The following is a 20,123-nucleotide window of genomic DNA, read 5'->3' on the forward strand; positions in this document are numbered from 1 at the left end:
TTGATTTATTTTTATGATTTCCAAAAGTATCCAAACACAGATTGCATATATATGCTTTTCCCAATATTACCCCTAGAGGGAGACAGTATCTTCCACATCAGAGAAGAGATGGCAGAGAGTAAGGAAGCCTTCTATACTCTTTGGAGGTGGTTCTGATGTTTCTTCAGAAATATTAACAATATTGTATTCCTACTTTTGGACTGACCATCAACAATTACCACTTAATTTGAAACACTCAAACCAATCAATGTGTTTGTTTAACAAGCCACAGCATCAGTTACAGGTGGCAAAACAAAACAAGTAGATTACAAAATGTTTGCTTGATATTTGGCATTACATTAACCTTAATACTCACACTGTGTGGTAGTTCAGCCAAAGTCAAATCTACTCTGTGTTAATTTTATTTTCACAATCACAACACATGCAGTATTTTCTAGTTGTAATTTTCACAATCACAACACATGCAGTCTTTTTCTAATTGCTGTACTTTTTTGTTAAGGTAGCACCCACTGGAAAGAAAGGGCCTGCGTGTGCAGAGTTACTAAATACAGATCTTTATTAGGGATGTCAATAAGACACACATGATATCTAGCAGTGCAAATCATGGGCTTTGTGCACAGCATCACACAACAGCACACAGCAGTGACCGTTAAAACCCGTCCAAACAGAAATCATGACAATATACAGGAGGACACACACTAGTGATGGATAAATCATGGGCTGAGTTTTCTTCCAAAAGATATGACAAAATAAAATAACCACATTGCACTGTATGTTTGTTTGTTCACGGTATGAATTAGAAATTTGACTGTGTTAGATGGGGATGTTAGGTGGCATGTGATTTAGCATAGACAATGATTTCAGGGGCAGGACATGTTTGTCTTAAAAAAAAAAAAATCTGTTGCTAACATTAAAAAGTGTGACGTATGATCCAGTACAAATAAATATAACAACATGATCGACTTGATCAACATGTTCAATAATTTTCATTAAAAAAGAAAACAAAAATTAATTCTATCTAAAGAATCGATATATAATAACATGAAAATCAAACTTTACAATGCTAACAATATAACCAGACCAGTGGAAGCCCTAAACGGAACACTTAGAAGGCATGGCTGCATATTATCTGATATAAGTAAAAGATGTATGATACTTCCCTCAATATACAAAAGAAGCCCTATTAACATCTACTGTGGTTTTTGAAGCATACATTTTTTAATCTACACTCTTTTAAAATCTATAGATGACTTAATCTGGTGCGATTTATGAAAAGTCTCGATTGAAAAAAAAAAAAAAAAAGAAAGAAAGAAAGAAACCACTTAAAAAGAAAAAAACAGTGACCTGGCAGCTGAGGTAAAAAGTAAGAGCTAGGAGAGGAGAATTCTGGGAACTGTTCAGACCAGGAAGTACTCTGAGCACTCGTCTTGTTGCCATGGCAGTCTGGCCAACCAATCCATGACCTCGTAGGCCACACAGTGGCTTACAATATGAGAGTCAATTTTACTCATCAAAATCCATCATTTGTAAACATAATTCTCATTACAGTTGCTTACTCTTCCGACTTTGATGTACTGACCCAAACAGGGTGTTTTATTTTAACCATGTACACAACTATAAACTGTATACGTTTTGTAACTGGCAGGTAGGGGCAGAACAGCAGTCTAATTTGACTGCGTGTTGTTGATTGCAACTCTTCACCAGTGAAGAAAGTGACATAATTTGTTTAAAGTGAAAACTGAACAACTGAACAAACTGAACTTGCTTGCAGACAGACACACAGGTCCATTTCGTGGTGTAAACTTGCTGTAAATGGTATTGTGAAAGATGTGTTGTACAGTCACATCACTACACCCACGCTGACTGCACGCTTGAAATGATCCTGTGTTGTGGTGATGTGAGCTCAACATTTGCTCATAGAACTGTACCCTGCACAGATGAACTGAGAGCGGTACAGTTACTGAGTGGGTCCTGTATACAATTCATGGCCACCTCTAAACGTTACGAGTGTTCTCAATAGTATCTCGGTTGGGTATCCGTTCACATAGGTAAACACACAAAAATTAAACATGATACAGTGCTTTACAAGGTTATGCAAAAACAATGACAACTTCTTCTCCAAACACCGAAGTGGAAGTGAGATGGACAATAAAAGAGGAAAAAAAAGAACAACAAATGAACGAAAAAAAAAACATGAAACCATGACAACAGAGAAAAGAAAAAGCAACACCATTCACATCCACATTGTGCTTGTTAAGCTTAAGGTCTTCTCAGTGAGTCAGCAAAAAACCACGGCAACGACGAAGACGACAACAATGACGATGGACAGGTAGTGTTCTCTTGGTGTTCCCAGGCTGGGATATTGACACTGCAGCTGAGGGATGGAGGATGATGGTGCGAGCTTTAGTGAAGCAGCGATGCTGAGCCCGACAACGAAAGACAAGCAGAGAGAAAAAGAGAGAGAGAGAAAAAGAGAGAGGAATAGAGGGAGGGGTATAGAACGACATAATGTGAGTGCTCAGAGTGGAAGTGGTGCAGAAAGAATGGGGGAGGGAGAGAGAGACCGTACAGGACATCCAGTAAAGGTAGAGCAAAGAAACACAGAGAGAGAGAGAGAGAGAGAGAGAGAGAGAGAGAGAGAGAGAGAGAGAGAGAGAGAGAGAGAGAGAGAGAGAGAGAGAGAGAGAGAGAGAGAGAGAGAGAGAGAGAGAGAGAGAGAGAGAGAGAGAGAGATTGGTAAAGGTGGCTGTGGTGCAAGGCTTAACATGAGCAGCCACTTTCACTGACAGGCTGCTCTGGTGAGTCTGCTGGCAGCTTAATATCGATCACTGGGAAACGCCAGTCAAGGAGATCAAAAAATGGGCTGACAAACACACACACCTGCACACACACACACAAACACACACCTGCACGCACAGTGTTCACTTGCTTGCACCTAGTCGTATTAGCACAAGCTCTCTCTCACACAGACACACATACAATACACACACAAATACTTTTGGGCACACACTCTGATGGTCAGTCATAACACACACATACACACGCAAACACACAGACACCCACACTTTCAGAGGAAGGATACTGTCTTCTCTGCTCTTGTCCTGGTTGCTCTCCATGCCAGGCAGTGCAGCTGCCACACGTCTGAAAAGCTGCGGGAGAAACAAACCACATCAGCACTAAAAACAAACAAACATCACTAGTACCATCCAGTCACGGCTTTATGGTCAGCGCCACCACAGACACACACACATCCGGCATGCAAATCCCAGCTCCCAGCAATTTACTTCTTCATTTACTTACCTGGTGTCACATTCTCTGGCATTAAACCACTAACAATGAATTAACTCCTAGAGTTATGGCTTGTATATTTATGTTTTTTATTTATTTGTATTATCGATATTTGATACAGCTGTGGTCACCGGCGGCACACAGCCTCTAGTAAGAGGTCCTATTGCCTGATAAAGCTCTAGAAGTGTGTACACCCCTGAGGTGCAGGTGGAGCTCCATCAGTGTGGGTTTTTCTAATATAAATCTAATATAAGATTCCATTCCACAACAACTCAAGGTTCTACAATTCTATGTTGAATTCAATGAACCCAGAGCCATATAAAAAGGTATCTGAATGAACCCAGATATTCTTTAGAACGTTCATAGTCCAACATTCCCGTCACACCGGTGTGACAGTACACCTTTATTAAGGGTTAATTTACTTTAATCTAAAGTGACAAATAAAACTGGGTAGGTGGGCATGTAGTATTCAAAATGCATAGCATGCAACACACCAAGCATCTCTTCCCTTTCTGTTATAAGGACACGTTAACATTGTGTTAAGATATTTCGCCATGAAGATAATCCTCGGTTAACACACAATGAAAGCTCAAGAGAAGCTGTGCATATGCAAGCTCACACCAGATAAACAAATTGCATTTTAGTGGCATGGTTGAAAGCTCAAATAAAGGTGTGCATCACAAACGAACCAAAGCGGATACAAATTACTCCAGAAGGATGAAAATCGTAAAATGATCAGACATATTGGTCATGAATCATTAAATAAGTAAAAAAAAAAAAAAGATTTGATGAATGTGCGATGTGATTCAATAGAGAGTCAGAACCATGCAAATTTATGTACTGACTATTGTGAGAGAAAAATTAAGATGAGATTAAAACCCCACTTGATTAAAATATTAAAAAATCTAGTATCTGTCCACCAAGACTCATTTTTCCAGATGCAGAGCTTGATACTTGAAGGCCAGAGCGACCTTTTACAAATGACTGGACACAGAGTCTCCCTGATGCATTAGAGCACACAAGCGAGCGAGCAGGCGTGATGGTGATCATGAGCGCAGAGGTCAAAGGTCATGCGCTCTTTCTACCTGTTTGACATTGTAGCCTGTCTTTGCGCTTGTTTCGATAAACAGAACATTCAGTTCCTTAGCTCTCTGCTCACCCTCCTCTGTGGTGATTTGTCTGGGACAACAGAAGATGCCACGTACGTACACACACACCCACACACACACACACGACAAAGAGAGAAATAGTGTAAGAACATTGAAATAAAGATGCTTGCCGCGGCTCTTGATGCTGCTGTGGCTGTTTCTATCCAATCCAATCCCGGGGGTTCCCATGGAAACCAAGTCTCCATGGACCCAATCTGGTATCCCCTATGCGTGCATGTTCGCAGCTCTCTACCCAGTACGCGTATGTTATGATAATTTATACAACAATTGGGTTCTATGGAACTATTTATTTGTTTCTGATTGGCCGAGAGACGTTCCGTGAGTTGGAATATCCCTGGACATTTCAACTCAGACTTTGCACAGCTAATAATAAATCACTCCGCTATGCAATGCGAAGATTTGACACAATGTTCTCATCCCAGCTCTCCACTATTTCAAGCAATGGGTTATCATGGCTACGGCCGAACAACACCCGTGGGAATATCCATGACCAACCTCACTCTCACTCGTGCTATATTGCTTAAGCAACAGGCCTATCTAGGTCTTCAAAAGATTCTCTTCTAGTTTTAAAGACACTTGTGTGAACCTGTGTTAGTACATGTCTGAATGGCTCTAGTGGCCACACACTGGGATGTCGGTTAGCGTAAAGGTGCAAATGCCTGGGTAGATGCATTTCAAGTTTCACTCTGGAGTAGTAACCTCTAATTAGAAAACTTCGACTCCACCCAATGACGCAAGGCGAGTTAGCTTTTCTCTCAGTCACAGATGACCTGCCTCAATACGAATTAGCCCTCTCTCAATCAGAGAGAGCAGAGTCTTGAGAGAATGTCAACTGTTAATAGTGCTGCATAAATGAATAAAAGTTGATTTTAACTTAATTTAATAGAACTGAATAGAACAGCACTGAACAGAATTGAATGTTCCTTGACTAGTGCTCCTGTGGGCCCGGCTGGAAGACGTCTAGAGAGGGAGGGAGGATCAGCAGCAGCAGCAGCATGTTGGAGCTCGCGGCTCAGACACGAACACACTCACCTGCTTCACATTGTAGCCTGCTTTAGCACTTGTCTCAATAAACATTACATTTAGCTCTTTGGCTTTCCTTTCGCCCTCCTCAATTGATACTTGCCTGCAGCAAATGAAAGGGATGAAATCAATTCTTTTGGCTCAATGAATGAAATACTCTTGGGAAAGAACTTTCAATTTACACTTTCAACAAACGACGGTTGGCCTGTTAGGTACTTATATAAATATATATATTTAGAATCACATTCACTGGTCATTTAGTTTAGACACTGGTGGGCATTCTATTCTAGCAAATATATTAAATCATTTGGATGGTGGAATTAAAACCTTTTGCCAGAAAAAAAAACAATACATGAATAATACAATATATAGCTATGGCCACAGTTGTCATTTCAAACCTCACAAAACAATCCAATAGAGTCCAAACCTTTTATCCGCAAGATCTGTCTTGTTTCCCACAAGCATGATGATGACGTCACTTCCTCTCTCTGTTCTGACATCATCGATCCACTTTGTGGTCTGCTGGAAGGAGTTGACATCTAACATGAAATTTGACAGATGGGGAGGAAGAGAAGGAGGGAAAGAGAGAGAGAGGGAGAGAAAGAGAGAGAGCGGTAGTGTTAAAGAAGGGAAGAAAAACAATAGTTGGAGCTTCAGTTCAACTGGCAGCTGATGATAGATGATGATGTTTAAATGACTCTGTGGAGTGTTTGGCGCTTGTAAAGGAAAGCATAAGAAAATGAGATAAAAGCAATGAAGCAGGTCACAATACGGAAATACAACTCTTCTACTGACAAGAAATAAACTACATATCCCATCTACAATATACTCTATGGGAGCTTGGAGTCTTTTGATCTTATACTCATTACTTCTCTGACTATTACATCAGAGTTCCAAAACCAACAAACTGAAGTGCACGCTTTAGTCTAGGGGGGTTTAACAATAGCTGGCTAAATTGAGCACTCAGTGCAACTTGCCCTGCGTGTATGTGGTAACTTGAGTTGGGAGTCTATATCAGTGGTGTGGGTGAAGATGTTGATATGTAAAGACTAAAGACTGCAAGAGGAACCAGCTTACCGACTTCCCAGGCGAGCGTGCGTACCGGGCCAGCACAAGTCTTGCTCTTTCCCGAGAGCGGCCAGCTCTCTTGCGGTTGTTCGGTTTTTGGGAGTTCAAGTTTTGATTGGTAAAGTCCAGGTGCCAGACGAAAACGTTGTATAAGAATAAACAAAAGTCGCAATAGTCCGAAGGGACGGTCGGAGATACAGGTAATCCTAGTCAGCGTTGGCGAGTAGCGTGCACACTTTCAAACTCCTGCGCGAGACTGGCGTTTTCGCGCTCCTCCAGGTATCCACCTGTAATCAATTTTTAATACATTGCGCCTGCCACACCCAGCAGTCAGCTGGTCCTCAGGCAGCCATTAATCAGTGTGTGTTATCCCTCAACCTGACCGTAACAATATGTCAACTTCATAAAAGTAGTGGCTCCAGTGCAGTCATTCATGTCCAAACTTAAAGGAAGTCTCCCAACATGACCTTCCATGGGAACTACAACTGATGAATTTGTTCAACTATTGATGAAGTACATCAAAAGATTCAACTACAACAACACTGTTACCAATGAAATGACATCAAAACGGATGGCAAAAACTCTGCTTTCAGAGAGTATGCTCAGCACGCCATAGTCCCAAAAGGACAAGAAAAGAGAAGGGCACAAGAAATCAAACAAGCGACATGGAAATGAAGGGGACAGAAAAAGAGGAGAGAAAAAAAAACAAATGAGCAAAAAAAGCGTTGGACTCAGGAAGCAGGAGAGGCGAAGAAAAGAAAGACACGTCTGAGGAGGACGTCCAGACAGCGCTGTCTGGTTTGCTTTTCTTCCAGCGACGTTTTCGGCGCGTTTCGTTTGTTTTTCCTCTCCACACTCACTTGTGATGTCAAAGACAACCACGGCCACAGTGGAATCTCGTATGTAGCTAGGGATGAGACTCCGGAAACGCTCCTGGCCTGCCGTGTCCCAAAGCTGCAGCCGCACCTAGCCAGTCGTGTTAGCACCAGAGAGAGCAGAGGAGGAGGAGGAGCGAGGGATGGAGAGAGAGAGAGAGAGAGAGAAAGAGACAGAGAGTAGAGAAAAAGGAGAGGGTGAGGAGAAAGGAGGAGAAAGAGAGGAGAGAAAAGGAGATGAGGAGAGAGAGCAGAGAGAAAGAGAGAGAGGAGAGAGAGCGGAGAAAGAGAGTGGAAAGAAAGAGAGAGCAGAGAAAGAGAGTGGAGAGAAAGAGAGAGAGCAGAGAGAAGAGGGGAGAGAAAGAGAGAGAGCAGAGAGAAGAGGGGAGGGGAGAGAAGGGGGAAGGGGAGAGAAGGGGGAAGAGAGGAAGTGGTGAGAGAAGGAGGGAACTGGACGGAGGGCAGGGGGGTCAGCGCACCAGGGCAGGGCAGCCTGGTGGGGTACCTACTTGTGATGTCGTACACAACGACGGCGGCGGCCGAGTCGCGGATGTAGCTGGGAATGAGGCTACGGAAGCGCTCCTGGCCCGCCGTGTCCCACAGCTGCAACCTGATCTGTGTGGGATGGGCACAAATGATAAAGGGAAAACGCAAACACAACCAAACAGAAGAGAAAAGAGAGAGAAAAAGAAAGACTGAGCAGGAGAGGAAAGGTAGACAAAGACAGAAAGAAAGGAGCAAGAGAAGACTTGAACAGAATAAGAAATTAAAAAAAGACAAAGAAACAAAACAAAAAAATAAAATGCACAAGCAGGCATGCACATGCTGATATGCAAATCAGAGGTTTCGGAGGTAGAAACCAAAAATAGCTCATCAGTTTTAACCAAATAAGTAACATAAATAAATCATATAAAGCTAAACACAGGATCAGCTGATGTGAGGGGCTAAGAGAATGTAAAACAGTGTGAAGGCGTGGATGGGAAACTGAGGGGGAAAAGGAGGAGCGACTGAAAGAATGTAGAGAAAGAGAACGCAGTGGGAGGCCTTGGAGGAAGGGGAGTGGGGGGGGGGGGGGGTAGAGGTTCTACCCTGGACCTGAAAGGATGGTGGGGCCATACAGGCTTCCCACCTCTGCAGTCAACACAGTCACACACACACACACAGACTCAGGGAGAAAGAGGTTAACACCTTTTCACTGTTTACTCAGCAAACAACGCAAATTATAGGGCTTTTATTATTAGTTATGCTTTTTCAGTTCACTGTCCACAGACTGATCATGAAGGTATGCTAATAAAGAAGTATGAGGTTCCTTCATGTCAGGGTGATATCCTACAATCCCTGTAAGGGTGGGTGGGGCAGGAAGTTGACCAGATAGAATCTAGCAGACATTTGGGTGTGTTTGATACGTCATCATGTCTACCGAACGCCTACACAGGGCTGGACAAATCATACCCCCCACCCCCAGCTTTCCCACTGGGCAAGTGAGTGCTCCAATTTGCTTGCCCAAACCTGAGAAGTGGTTTCCCAGTGTCAGCATCCAAATAGGCCTTGACAATAAATGGACCTTCATATACTGTCTACGGTTGAGCTTTTATTTACTGTATGTATGTTTGGTAATGTACATTGCCTTGGATTTAATACATCTCACAGCCATTTTATAATGGATGCACAACATGTTAATGGCCTATTTTTGTTGAAATAAAGTTCATGTTAGTTCCTAGGTAAGCGATTTGGAGAGTTGTAGATTCAGATCCAGTTCAATGTTACATTAGACTCAACAGATCACATCACCACTACCAACAGTGCCTGCAGTAATGCTGTGATCCATGTTAAAAACATTTAATTTCATTCTCATTTCACACCACACTTACATACACAGTCATGGGTCTTATACAAGTGCATCTTAAAACATTTGAATATCATGGAAACAAAGTCTTGCCGAGTTCTTCTCAGGTCGACATTTCTGGATCATAAATTCTTCATTGTAATATTCTGAGATTCTGCATTTGGTCAATCATCAAGATTAGAATAATCAAGAATAAAATTAGAATAATCAAGAATAAAACAAAAAAAGGCTTGAAATATTTCACTGTCACTACACATTCACTTGAAACTAGGGATGCACAATATATCGGCGGCCGATATATTATTGGCCGATAAGTGAAAAAATGAAAATATTATTATCGGTCCGATAACAGAATTCTGGCCGATAATTTGCGCCGATATTTTTTAAAGTCCTAATTTAGGCCTACGTAAGGTCCGTCTGGCTACACTGAGCTACTTGAGCTTGGTTGGCTATACTTTTCCTCAATATAATGTCAGCGGTGTGAATGTACTTCACCACACTAACAAAATCTGTGGATATGCGTTCATTTGGGAATCTGTGCATCTCAAAATCCTCTCGTGAATGATCCGCCATTTAACCTTACCAGAGCGGAGCTCAGCCCTATCTAGAGTCGCCTTGTGCTGATGTGTTTGCACTTTACCACGCTGGTCGGGGAAACAAATAAACAAACTCGTTAGTGGGATGAGTACATAAGTAGGCCTAGTTCTAAGTTGTGTTTTAGTATTATATTTGCATTACTTTAGCTTGGGTTTTGTATTATTACCTAGAAATATGCTAATGCTAACCATTCCTGCTTCAGTTCCAGACAGGTCATCATAATAAGTTATTAAAACCTTCGGGGCTAACCCCTTTCATTTCTGCTGCAGCAGGTTGTGCGCAACAGAGTAGACGGACATAAGATACAGTCTGAGGAGTTGCAGCTTTATTCAGTTACCCGCAGTTGAAACTAAACCTAAGTTTCCCTCACAAACTCTGATTTGGTCGCTATACTGTAGCTTATTCCCAGCTGAGCCGTTTATGAGTGTTTAGTCCTAAATGAAAATGATTCATACTCTCTAGCCACTCACTCGCAATTCACTGATGTCAGGTTCACTTAAAGGAGCTAGGAGCTGTAGGGCTAGGCTACTGTTATGTTGACTGCTGTACTATTGAGGACTATTATGAGTTCTGTCCATCATTTGGTGGTAGGTAAAATTACTGCAATAAAACTATTCTTATTAAATGCTGTCCCCAAATCACTTTTCACAATTTTTTTTCAAGAGTAATATTATCGGTTATCGTATCGGTATCGGCCACAACAAACCAATAAATATCGGTTAACGTTATCGGCCCTAAAATTCCATATCGGTGCATCTCTACTTTAAACTGTGTAATTAATCTGTAATGAATCTGTTTCATGAATATGACTTTGAACTATGACTATGAACTTTTACTTTTTGAAATAAATTACGGGACAAAAAAACTTTTCCATGGTATTCTAATTTTTTGAGATGCACCTGCATTTAATTTTAAGATTCCTTTTTAAAACACTGGTGCTCAGACAACTTTACACATCAGAAGCACAGTAACTCTGATTTGAAAGATGCTGTGAGAGATAACAAGCCTTCAAACAAAAGGGCGTGTCCCCTGGGTTTTGTGTTCTATTATGCTAGAGGTCTCCCTGTAGGTTTTATTTGTTTTATTCACTTATTTATACACAGGTCTTGTTTTATTTATATGTTTACATGTATCTGTGCTTTTGCTCTGTATTACAATACTGCACAAAAAGTAGTGTATACATAAAGTTTGATTTCATTTGATTCTATGACTAAAGCTTCAGCATGTTAAAGGACGAGCAAATGAGGGCGGTTCCAAAGTGATGGACGTCCCTGCTAGCCAATCATTTTGCTTGAACACTACACAGACTGTGGATGGATTGAATGGACACATATGGGTTTCCTTGTGGAAATTTGAAAGAAATGCTCACAGCACCTTTAACATGGGTGATTGCATATACTCGACAGTATCACAATAAACCACATATAAAATATCATACAATAGCTAGTACAAATCACCACTAATCAGCCAAATGAAGGATGTACTTACTGTTCTGTCCTCAAGATACATGGTTTTCGATAAAAAATCAATTCCTATTGTGGCCTGTAGAACAGGAGTGGGTTAAAGGGGGGGGGGGGGGGGGGTCAGAAACACAGGTCATACAAAAGAACAAGGCCACATCCATATACTTATCCACTTATAAATACACTTTCAAGTATTGCAATGGCTATTACTCAACTCAAATTAATAATCCCCATCTTAAAGGATTTTGCAGCCAACTAGCAACTAGTAAGACAGGGCGAGCTCACTTACCTGGTAAGTATTATCAAAGCTGTCGTACATGAACCTCGTGATCAATGAAGTCTTTCCCACTGAAACAGAAAGAGAGAACGGGAGGCTTATCAATGTTGCATTAGTGACTTAAAGGTGCCATGTGTAAGAATTGAGGTAAAAATAAATTAGCTACACGCATCAAAAGAATGAGAAGAAATAAGGGCGATGATGTAATTAAAAGAATGACAAGGTATAGTGCTGCAGAGATATCAACCTGAATTAGCATGCTAAATTACTAGCCACAGCCCGACAGGTGTATACTCTTTGGTTCAAGTACGCCCACAAGCCGTGCGAGTTATTCGTGTATTGCAGTTTGGCTGGCGGTTATGTTGCCCACATACCGCCTTCCATGCAGAAACTGGTATTATGACACCTGTCGGGCTGTGGCTAGTAATTTAGCATGCTAATACCTCAATTTTTACACATGGCACCTTTAAAGGCCATCAGATGAGACACATCAGCCTAAACCATCTTAAATCCTGCACACTTTGCACTCCCACAGCCACACTAGTTGACACGCAGATGTGAAGAGTGACTATGATGTTGCAAAACACTATAACAACTGTATAAATACACGCAGCGTTTAAGGTCACCTTGTATCATTGTGGTTGTGCTTGTCGCTTCCAAGTCAACCACATACTGATAACATCCCCATCAAAGTAGGGCACTGCTTTTTCAGAAGGCAGAAAGCCTTGTGATAAAAAAGCCCAGCCGCACCGGATACTAAAGCACACGTATACAAATTATAGTACTTTATTACTACATTCACACTGATCATGATAACAGCTATGCTCAATGAGGACAGACAGACAGACAGACAGACTTTATTCATCCCCAAAGGTAAATTACAGTGTTCCAGCAGTCATACAAACACAGCATTCACTGCACATTAACACTGTAACGTGGCGTGATTTCTGATGTCTGCACAAATTTAAATTCACAGGAACTCTAGTGTATGGGATGACAAAAGTATGTCAAAACTATGAAAGTTCAAAAACTAACTAAAAGCTAAGAACAGTAAAGAACTAAGAATATTTTCATTTTCTGTACGGTCGGGCAGTCAGGACACACAAACAAGGAATACTTCCCCCTGATTGCTTCCTCCATATATCCACCAACTACAACACATCCCACCAGTCTGAGAGCATGCACAGGGAATTAAAATGCTCAAAAATACACTGCAAGTGAGGAGGGGAAAACCCATTTGAGAATGCCAGTATTATTTCTTTCTCTGATGTGAAATAGTTTATGGGTTGAGCTCAGCCTTGCACCTCCACGCCTGCTGGTATCCCAGCTGTGGAGCCAGGACCAGCTGGAGCGACATGCTATCTGACATGACTGGGGTCACGACCCTGCCACCACCCTTCCACCCCACAGAGGAATGCAGGCCTTCCTGCTCACACAAGTCGGTCACTTAGGGGTAAGCAAGGGGGTAGGATTTGGTGGAACAGAAGAGAGTCCTCCTCCATCCAGCTACCAGCTACCAGTCACCGCCCCCCCCCCCCCCTTCTCTTACCCCCCCGAAGGAATAGGTGACAGCTGCTTATAGGAGTGCTACGTCAAGGGGAAGAAACTTGTCAAGGGGGAGAGACAGAATGCGTGTGTGTGTGTGTGTGTGTGTGTGTGGGGGGGTTAAGGCTGGCAGGGCTCTCCAGCAGAAAAACAAAACAGCTAGCAAAGTTTTGCTCCATATCTGCAGCTATAGGCAGCCTTGCAGTATGGCGCAGGACATGTTTTTTGTACCCCTGAATACCATTGAGTGACAAAGCCCTATCTTATCTCTTGAAATATTTGAATCCTGTCTGTTGTAATATGATTTCTGGATTTAAATAAAGAATTAAAATGTGAGAGAGAGTGTGAGAGAGAAGCCTCTCTTTTAACTGGTTTGTAGTTCTTGCTGCTTCCAGTTTTATTCTGCTGCGTCACTGCCTGTAACTGAAGTCTGCCACTCACCAGCACAGCACAGCACAGCACAGCACATTACAACAACACAGCTGTGGCAGCCAGGACTGGGTGATGGGGAGGGAGAGAAAGCAGAGGCTGCAGGGGCAAAATATGGAGCTGCTGGGGCAAAACAGGGGCTTCTCCTCTGCACTGTTATGGTTCTTTAGTTAGTTTATTTGCTTATTTGTTTGTTTGGGGAGAGTAGGGGTGCTTTTGAAAGCATATATGTACGATTCCACAAAGAGCGCAGTTCAGTCCAAGTGTAAGGGTACTCTGGAGGGACAAAAAAGGATCAAGGCCCACAAGTCCCTATCTGCCAGTGGTGAGAAGCGGCACATACAGACATACATGATAGGACATGAGGATATGATCCTTCTCAAGTGTGGAAAAACCAGTCCGCATTCCTGGAGTCTGACTGCATGCACCTACAGCTAAGTTTAGCAACAACACTTGCTCATTCATACCTTTAGAGGCCCCAGCTCTGACGAAGATCAGGTAGGCTACTCATATAGCACCCGCTTTAACAAAATTGGAGCTTAGACAAAGGCAGAGACTTTTTGTGTAAATGTTTGAAGAGCCAACTCCTCTATATATAAATATTCAGCTGGAGTGTGGATACAGGGCAACAGGAGCAGTTTCCTGAGCAGGATTTTTTTCAAATCCGTCTTAAAAGTTACTCTGCTTTTTTTCTATTAGGAAGTAGGCGTACAAACATGAATAACTCATATGACTTCCACTACAGTCAAGGTAGACACCGTCTCACACAATCATTAGAGATTAATGGCCCGGAAAATACATCTTCGCCACATGACAGTGATGGGAACAGGCCCTTTCTCATGAATAAGTTCAGCTAATAACCTTGTTTATTTCCACCTGCATTGCTTTACCAAGCTGATGAAAATAAGTCAAAAGCTCTCACGGTCATTTGAACTTTGGCCATGGTGAGAATTATGGATGCATAACTGACACACACACACACACACAGAGACACTAGAGCAGCTGTTCCATAATTACACACTACTGATTCTCCAGAGGTCCAGGTGCAAGGAATGTTAATTATAGCTTGTTAGATAGATCCTTTAGAATATAGAAAGAAAAAAAAAAAAACACCACCATTTTAACTGTCATGGTGACACCTGCAGCCCTGTTAAACTGCTCCTCAAAAGCAGTACAGGGGCAGCCATATAGCAGCCCATAATGACATGAGACTGTGGCATACCGGTCAACACTCCCCTTTTTCCCGGGTTCTCCCGTATTTCAAGGTCATCTCCCGGCACCCTCCCGTTTTGTTTCTCCCGGAAAACTCCCGTAATTTGCATGGCCATCAAACTTCATTTTAAAATCATTGATCCATTCATTTTTTTCTATTAGTTTGACATCTCCCAGGTTGCCAGATTGTGTATGAAATACACCCTACACATACACGATCACTAAGTTTCAATTTCAACCGTTTTGTCATAGGCTAAAACCTGGCAAACCAAAACCCAAATAAGGAAGCGGGCGCCGACTGCGCAGCCTGAGTCTCGTCGTAAGCAAGCGGGCTAGTTGAATGGCCAACTCCAGAACTAGCTGTTGTGAAATTGTTGGAAATTCACATCACATAAACTGTTATTGAGTGTTGTTGATAAACTGAACTTGTGTCCTTGGAACCAAATCAGACAGCAAGCAGCTTTGGAGTTTTGGAAGTAGGCTGCAGGCAGGCAGCTGGTGGATACATAACTGGCATGCGTAAGGTAATGGTAAGGTAAAAGCAACGACCAAAATGCAGTGTTGAAACACGTGCATGAAAAGTATTACATATGCAAACACAGATCCGGTATAAACACTGACCACCCCCCCCCCCCCCCGAAAGAAAAAATCTCCCGTTTTTGGAAAGCTAAATGTTGACAGGTATGCTCTGTGGTCACATCACTGTTGTGTTCCTGAGGTTTACATATTCTCAACATCACAGCCACTTCCGGTTTGGGACAACTAGGTGAAAACAAATATATGGACAACTGAAGTGAATTAAAAAAAAAATGACAGAATATTCAGCCATTCAGTCGGGTAATTTTTCTATGAGCCAGAGGTAAATTGCAGGGGCTCTCACTCAATCCGACTGTTGTCGACTTCAGACTGTAGCGCTCTGCCGTTCTATCTAGCTCAACGGAATAGTTTCTCAATGAGCACATACAACCACATAGTTTTGTTTTCATCGAGTGCTGCCCATAGACTGCGCTTTATGGAGCAAATTGCAAGGCCGCAATGTCGAGAATAGGGGATGTACTCTTACTGCATAAAAATACTTCCCACAAAACCCAGGAGGAACTCTAAAAATACTTCCCACAAAACCCACCAGGAGACATTCACAGATATGTAAACTCATGGCTGGGAAGCGGGCTTTGAGGAAGTGTCACACTGTGTCCAGAGACAACGTGAGATACCCATCACGTAATGTGGAAATAATAAACTCCCAAATATGTTTACGTTAAACAGAACACTCATAGAGTGTAATGCTGATGTAGCCCTCATCTAGTTGAAAATGAACTGATCGCTTCATGAGATGGCCTATCGGCAGGATGGTCAAGATCCTCTTCAGTATGTTCAAAACCAGATACGTGTGAGTCTAAGCTTTCTGCTGTGAGAAATAGCTTTCAAAGTGTAATCATACTGAAACAAGCAGGTTTACACAACGTAATGAAGCTTGAGCTAAATATGTTAAACAACATGAAACCTTACTTAATGAGTTTGTAGGGAAAACAATATATCATACAGAAATCCTTCCCTCATTATGATGCAGATTTACTCTGGAACAGACTGAGAAAAAGAGCCAGTATGTGCCAAATGACTGTGCTCTATCTCCGTGGCAACTGCTAGCTTAAATAAACTTGATGAAAGCTACGGCAGAAATCTGTGCAAAAGTTATCTTGCCTCGGCCATATCTCCTCCTTTCCTTTCACATCTGCAAACCAGACAGTACACATACACGGTGTCTGAGCTGTGAGAAAGATCACACTCCTGTGCTCTGTTGAGTGTGCAGTGGAGAGTGTGATTTTCACTAAGAGGTATGTGGTTCTAACTGAACATCCACACACATCAGTTAAACCCAAAACAATGAGGCAACAGACACATTCAGGAATGTCCTTTGACAAGGGTGAAATGGACAAGGCTACTACAAGTCACCTCTCCCAGACTCACACAGCTATGCAAGTCTGTGACTGGCAATGCACCAGTAAATGACAAGAATAGAGAATCTGGAATAGAGAGTGCCTTTGCCTACAGAGAGAAGCGTTTTTGGATTCATGAATTCACCTAGAGTTTATTCCCAAGGATCCTCAAAAGGAGATTTTGTGTGCGTGTGTGTAAAAAATATGCAATTAGCTTTATTAAAAATAAATTAGCTCCACAAGTCCTACCATTGCAGATTTCACTAACAGGTTTTAGGGCTCCTGTATGAACTCTGGTGATATCATATAGCCTAATCTCCACAACAACCAGGCTTACTTAAGTGTCCTCATCTGTTAAGGGAGCCAAGGCCTGTGGCTGAAACCAATACAGCTCATCTGTTTGATACATGCTGAAATTGGCTAAATAACATGGTCAATCTATTAAGGGAGAGGAGAGAAAGAGAGAGAGAAAGAAAGAGAGAGAGAGTGAGAGTAGACACAGAAAAGAACAGGCCCAGACGTGGGAAGGGGTGGAAGTGTGAAACAGGAGAAAGGGAGGAGAGAGCGGAGCGAGACAGGCAGGCTGGGCGTTCCATGACTTGAGCTCTTTATATTCCAAAATCAATAGGAGCTTTTGTCCAGGGAACGATAGTTTCATTACTTTCTGCTCAGCGCCGCAGATTAAGACAGTATTCTCTGTCTCGCCTCCTGCCTGCTTCTCCGCTTGATTTACAGACAACGTTGTTGTGCACCGCTTGGTAAAGTAGCATAAGAACTGATGTAGCAAGCAGTGGGGGATATTGTGTTCTGTATTCACTTCTATAATTGCCGTACCACTACACAGCAACCCATGCTGCAAGATTTGTCAACATGACGACAGTAGCACACTGTGTGTAAACAGTGTTACGGAGACACCGTGACCTAACAGAAAAACCTACTGCAGCAAAGTGTATCTAAACAGCTCCACAAACAAATATGCACTTTGAAAAAAATGACAAGACAAGCATTGTAATGGTTCTGAAGGGTTGGTGGAGTTGAGGAGCTGGATCAAAATGACAGGCGGACTTAAAATGCTCAATCAACCTGCAGGTCACTCCTGCAAGGGAAAGATGTAGCACTACAGAGAGGAAGGCAGATGCAAACAGATATTTACATCTATAAGCCGGATAGACATTAAATGCTGAAGCTTTTACAAATGACCCTTGAAGGAAATTCTAGTTGAATAGGCCTTACTTTACAGGGCCAATGGGTACCTGTGTAAATATTCATAGATACAAAGTTTTGGTATTTGTTTTCGCCAATAACTTTCAAAGTCAATCAATACTGAAAAATAAATGGTTACAGCCGGAAATCAGCTATGGCACACCCAATGGGTATGCTCAGTGTCTGGTGACGTTCATCAAATCATCTTGTCAGAAAGCCAGTCAATAATGACGGCCACTGTTAATTTTTAATGGACAGCCCAATACGACACCACAACACGTATTGAGTTTCTTACACATGACTAAGATGGCCATGTAGCGCCTTATTGCACAACATCCCATATGACAGAACTGATTGACTCACTCCAGAGGAAAGCTCTAACGAAAGGGAGTGTAATGCAATCATGTGGCAAGTGCCGGTACACTAGTGACTTAATAAGCACAATAGTGACTTCATAGCAGAGGATACTAAGTGAAGGTTGTACACTTTCGGTAGTTACAGACCGCATAAAAAACATTGAAATCAATCAAGGCTTAAACACAACTTTAAGGGCTACAAATCTACGCATGTGACGTTACGACTGGCATATGAAATTGGTTTATAAATTAGTCCGATGGATTTCAGTTCTTCAGCTAAACCAGTCGCTATGATAGTTGTTTACAAGGAAAAGGAAATATGATCCCTCTTGTGTCATTACTAATACTTATCCTTTACCATTCTGACATGTTTAAATGACGGAAGACCGCGTCAGTAGAGTTAGCTAGACTAAGCAATGATATTAAAAGTCAAAGATGTTGCAGATTTGTATCTGATAGGCCTACTATAAGACTTTACAGATATGTCAGTGGCAAACCCACACTAAGTTTGGCTGTTTCAGTAGAGCTGTCACATGTCACATTCATATTTAACTAACCACATAAATTGCCGATTAAAGTCGATGCCGATAGATAGTTGGATAGGGGCTGTTAGCAATTGACTAATGCTGATCGACTAGTTGTATTAACTGTTTACCTTCTCTGGGACAGAAGATTAGGTTAGCATCTAATTTACAAGCATATCTACATAATAGAGTGTCACATTTGATTCAAGAAAGTCGGATCTTATAAATGAAGATGGTAAGCTAACCTACAACACTTCAGTAACGAAGCACAAGCTAGGTTAGCAATCTGGTTAGCCTGCTGAATTGTGTGTTTATTCCTTACTGATTTGTCATGCTAAGCAATCAAGTTCTTTGGCTTCAATGATAACTAATGCTATGTATTACATATAGATAATCCAGTGTATCGGCATGCCGTCCGTTTAAAAGCTTAAGGAAGAAAGTTATCAGAAGCTACATTTTGACATTTTATTACCCTACCCACACCGCTAGTTAGCTATCCAGATTCGAACACAGGATTATGCGACAAATGGAACGCTGGCCTTCAGAGCGTCTATTAGCTTGGCGGGTAGCTAACGGGCTAGCCTGCTATTATTAGCTAGGCAGCAAACAAGTTTAGATATTTTCAGTAGGTGCACACAAACCTAAAACACATTTTACATGTTTTACTCTACTTACCACTCTGTTCGCCAAGAAACACCAATTTGAATTTCCTCAAAGGGTTGCCAAAATCTCCTGCCGTAGACATGACTGCAGTAGTTGAGGGCAGGGTGTTGAATTTGAACTGGAGCTCCTAGTGAAATTGTTCGGTGTCCCGCAGCTAACCCGTTAGCTGTGTTAAAGAGTTGGTGAATCCGATATTCTCTCTTTAGAGCAACATAAATAATCAGACTAACCTAAAATAAGCAAGCCAACTAAATAAGAAAAGTGATTCCCCCTTGTCTCAAGTAAATTACCAACACAGAAAGACTAAATGGACTTCTCAGACTGAAATTCCTCCCCTGCTCCAATCCATTGCTTGCTCTGGAATGAAAGGCGAGAGGTGTAACAACCAACCTTGCTGGTCCTGTAGTTTCTACATGATGCGATGGTTGTTGAGATGGGTCTTTTCCCAGCTTTATGACTAATTAGGTACACATTTTGCAATGCCACAATATTACAGCATTAATACAGAGATGGTCAAAAATATGCATGTAAATATTTAAGTCAGAAGTGTTCAAAGTGTTCGCTTTTTTGTTTTTTTGTTTTGCGATTATCAAATATTTTGAACATTTTGTATAATTTCGGACTAACATTTCTGTACAAGTTAACTGC

At 41.8% G+C, this 20,123-nt stretch overlaps 1 protein-coding gene across 4 annotated transcripts; it reads right to left on the reverse strand.

Annotated features, from left to right (window-relative positions):
• Positions 1-538: 538 nt before the first annotated feature.
• rab6a (RAB6A, member RAS oncogene family) lies at positions 539-20,074 on the reverse strand. Of its 4 annotated transcripts, none has more exons than XM_042094099.1 (8): positions 19,488-20,074; positions 11,619-11,677; positions 11,355-11,408; positions 7,409-7,514; positions 5,908-6,019; positions 4,374-4,467; positions 3,083-3,149; positions 539-2,828 (listed from the first exon to the last, which is right to left on the reverse strand). In XM_042094099.1, exons 1-8 carry the CDS (start codon positions 19,555-19,557, stop codon positions 2,761-2,763), a joined length of 630 nt encoding a protein of 209 aa, XP_041950033.1. In that variant the 5' UTR covers positions 19,558-20,074; the 3' UTR covers positions 539-2,760. The 4 variants fall into 4 exon arrangements, with proteins under 4 accessions (XP_041950033.1, XP_041950032.1, XP_041950034.1 ...); XM_042094098.1 differs by lacking the exon at positions 4,374-4,467 and adding an exon at positions 5,490-5,583 and having other exon boundaries at positions 19,488-20,043; XM_042094100.1 differs by lacking the exon at positions 7,409-7,514 and adding an exon at positions 7,933-8,038 and having other exon boundaries at positions 19,488-20,004.
• Between the last annotated feature and the right edge of the window lie 49 nt (positions 20,075-20,123).

Source organism: Alosa sapidissima, chromosome 5 (genome assembly GCF_018492685.1).
Source record: "Alosa sapidissima isolate fAloSap1 chromosome 5, fAloSap1.pri, whole genome shotgun sequence".
In the NCBI taxonomy this organism is placed as follows: Eukaryota; Metazoa; Chordata; class Actinopteri; order Clupeiformes; family Clupeidae; genus Alosa; species Alosa sapidissima.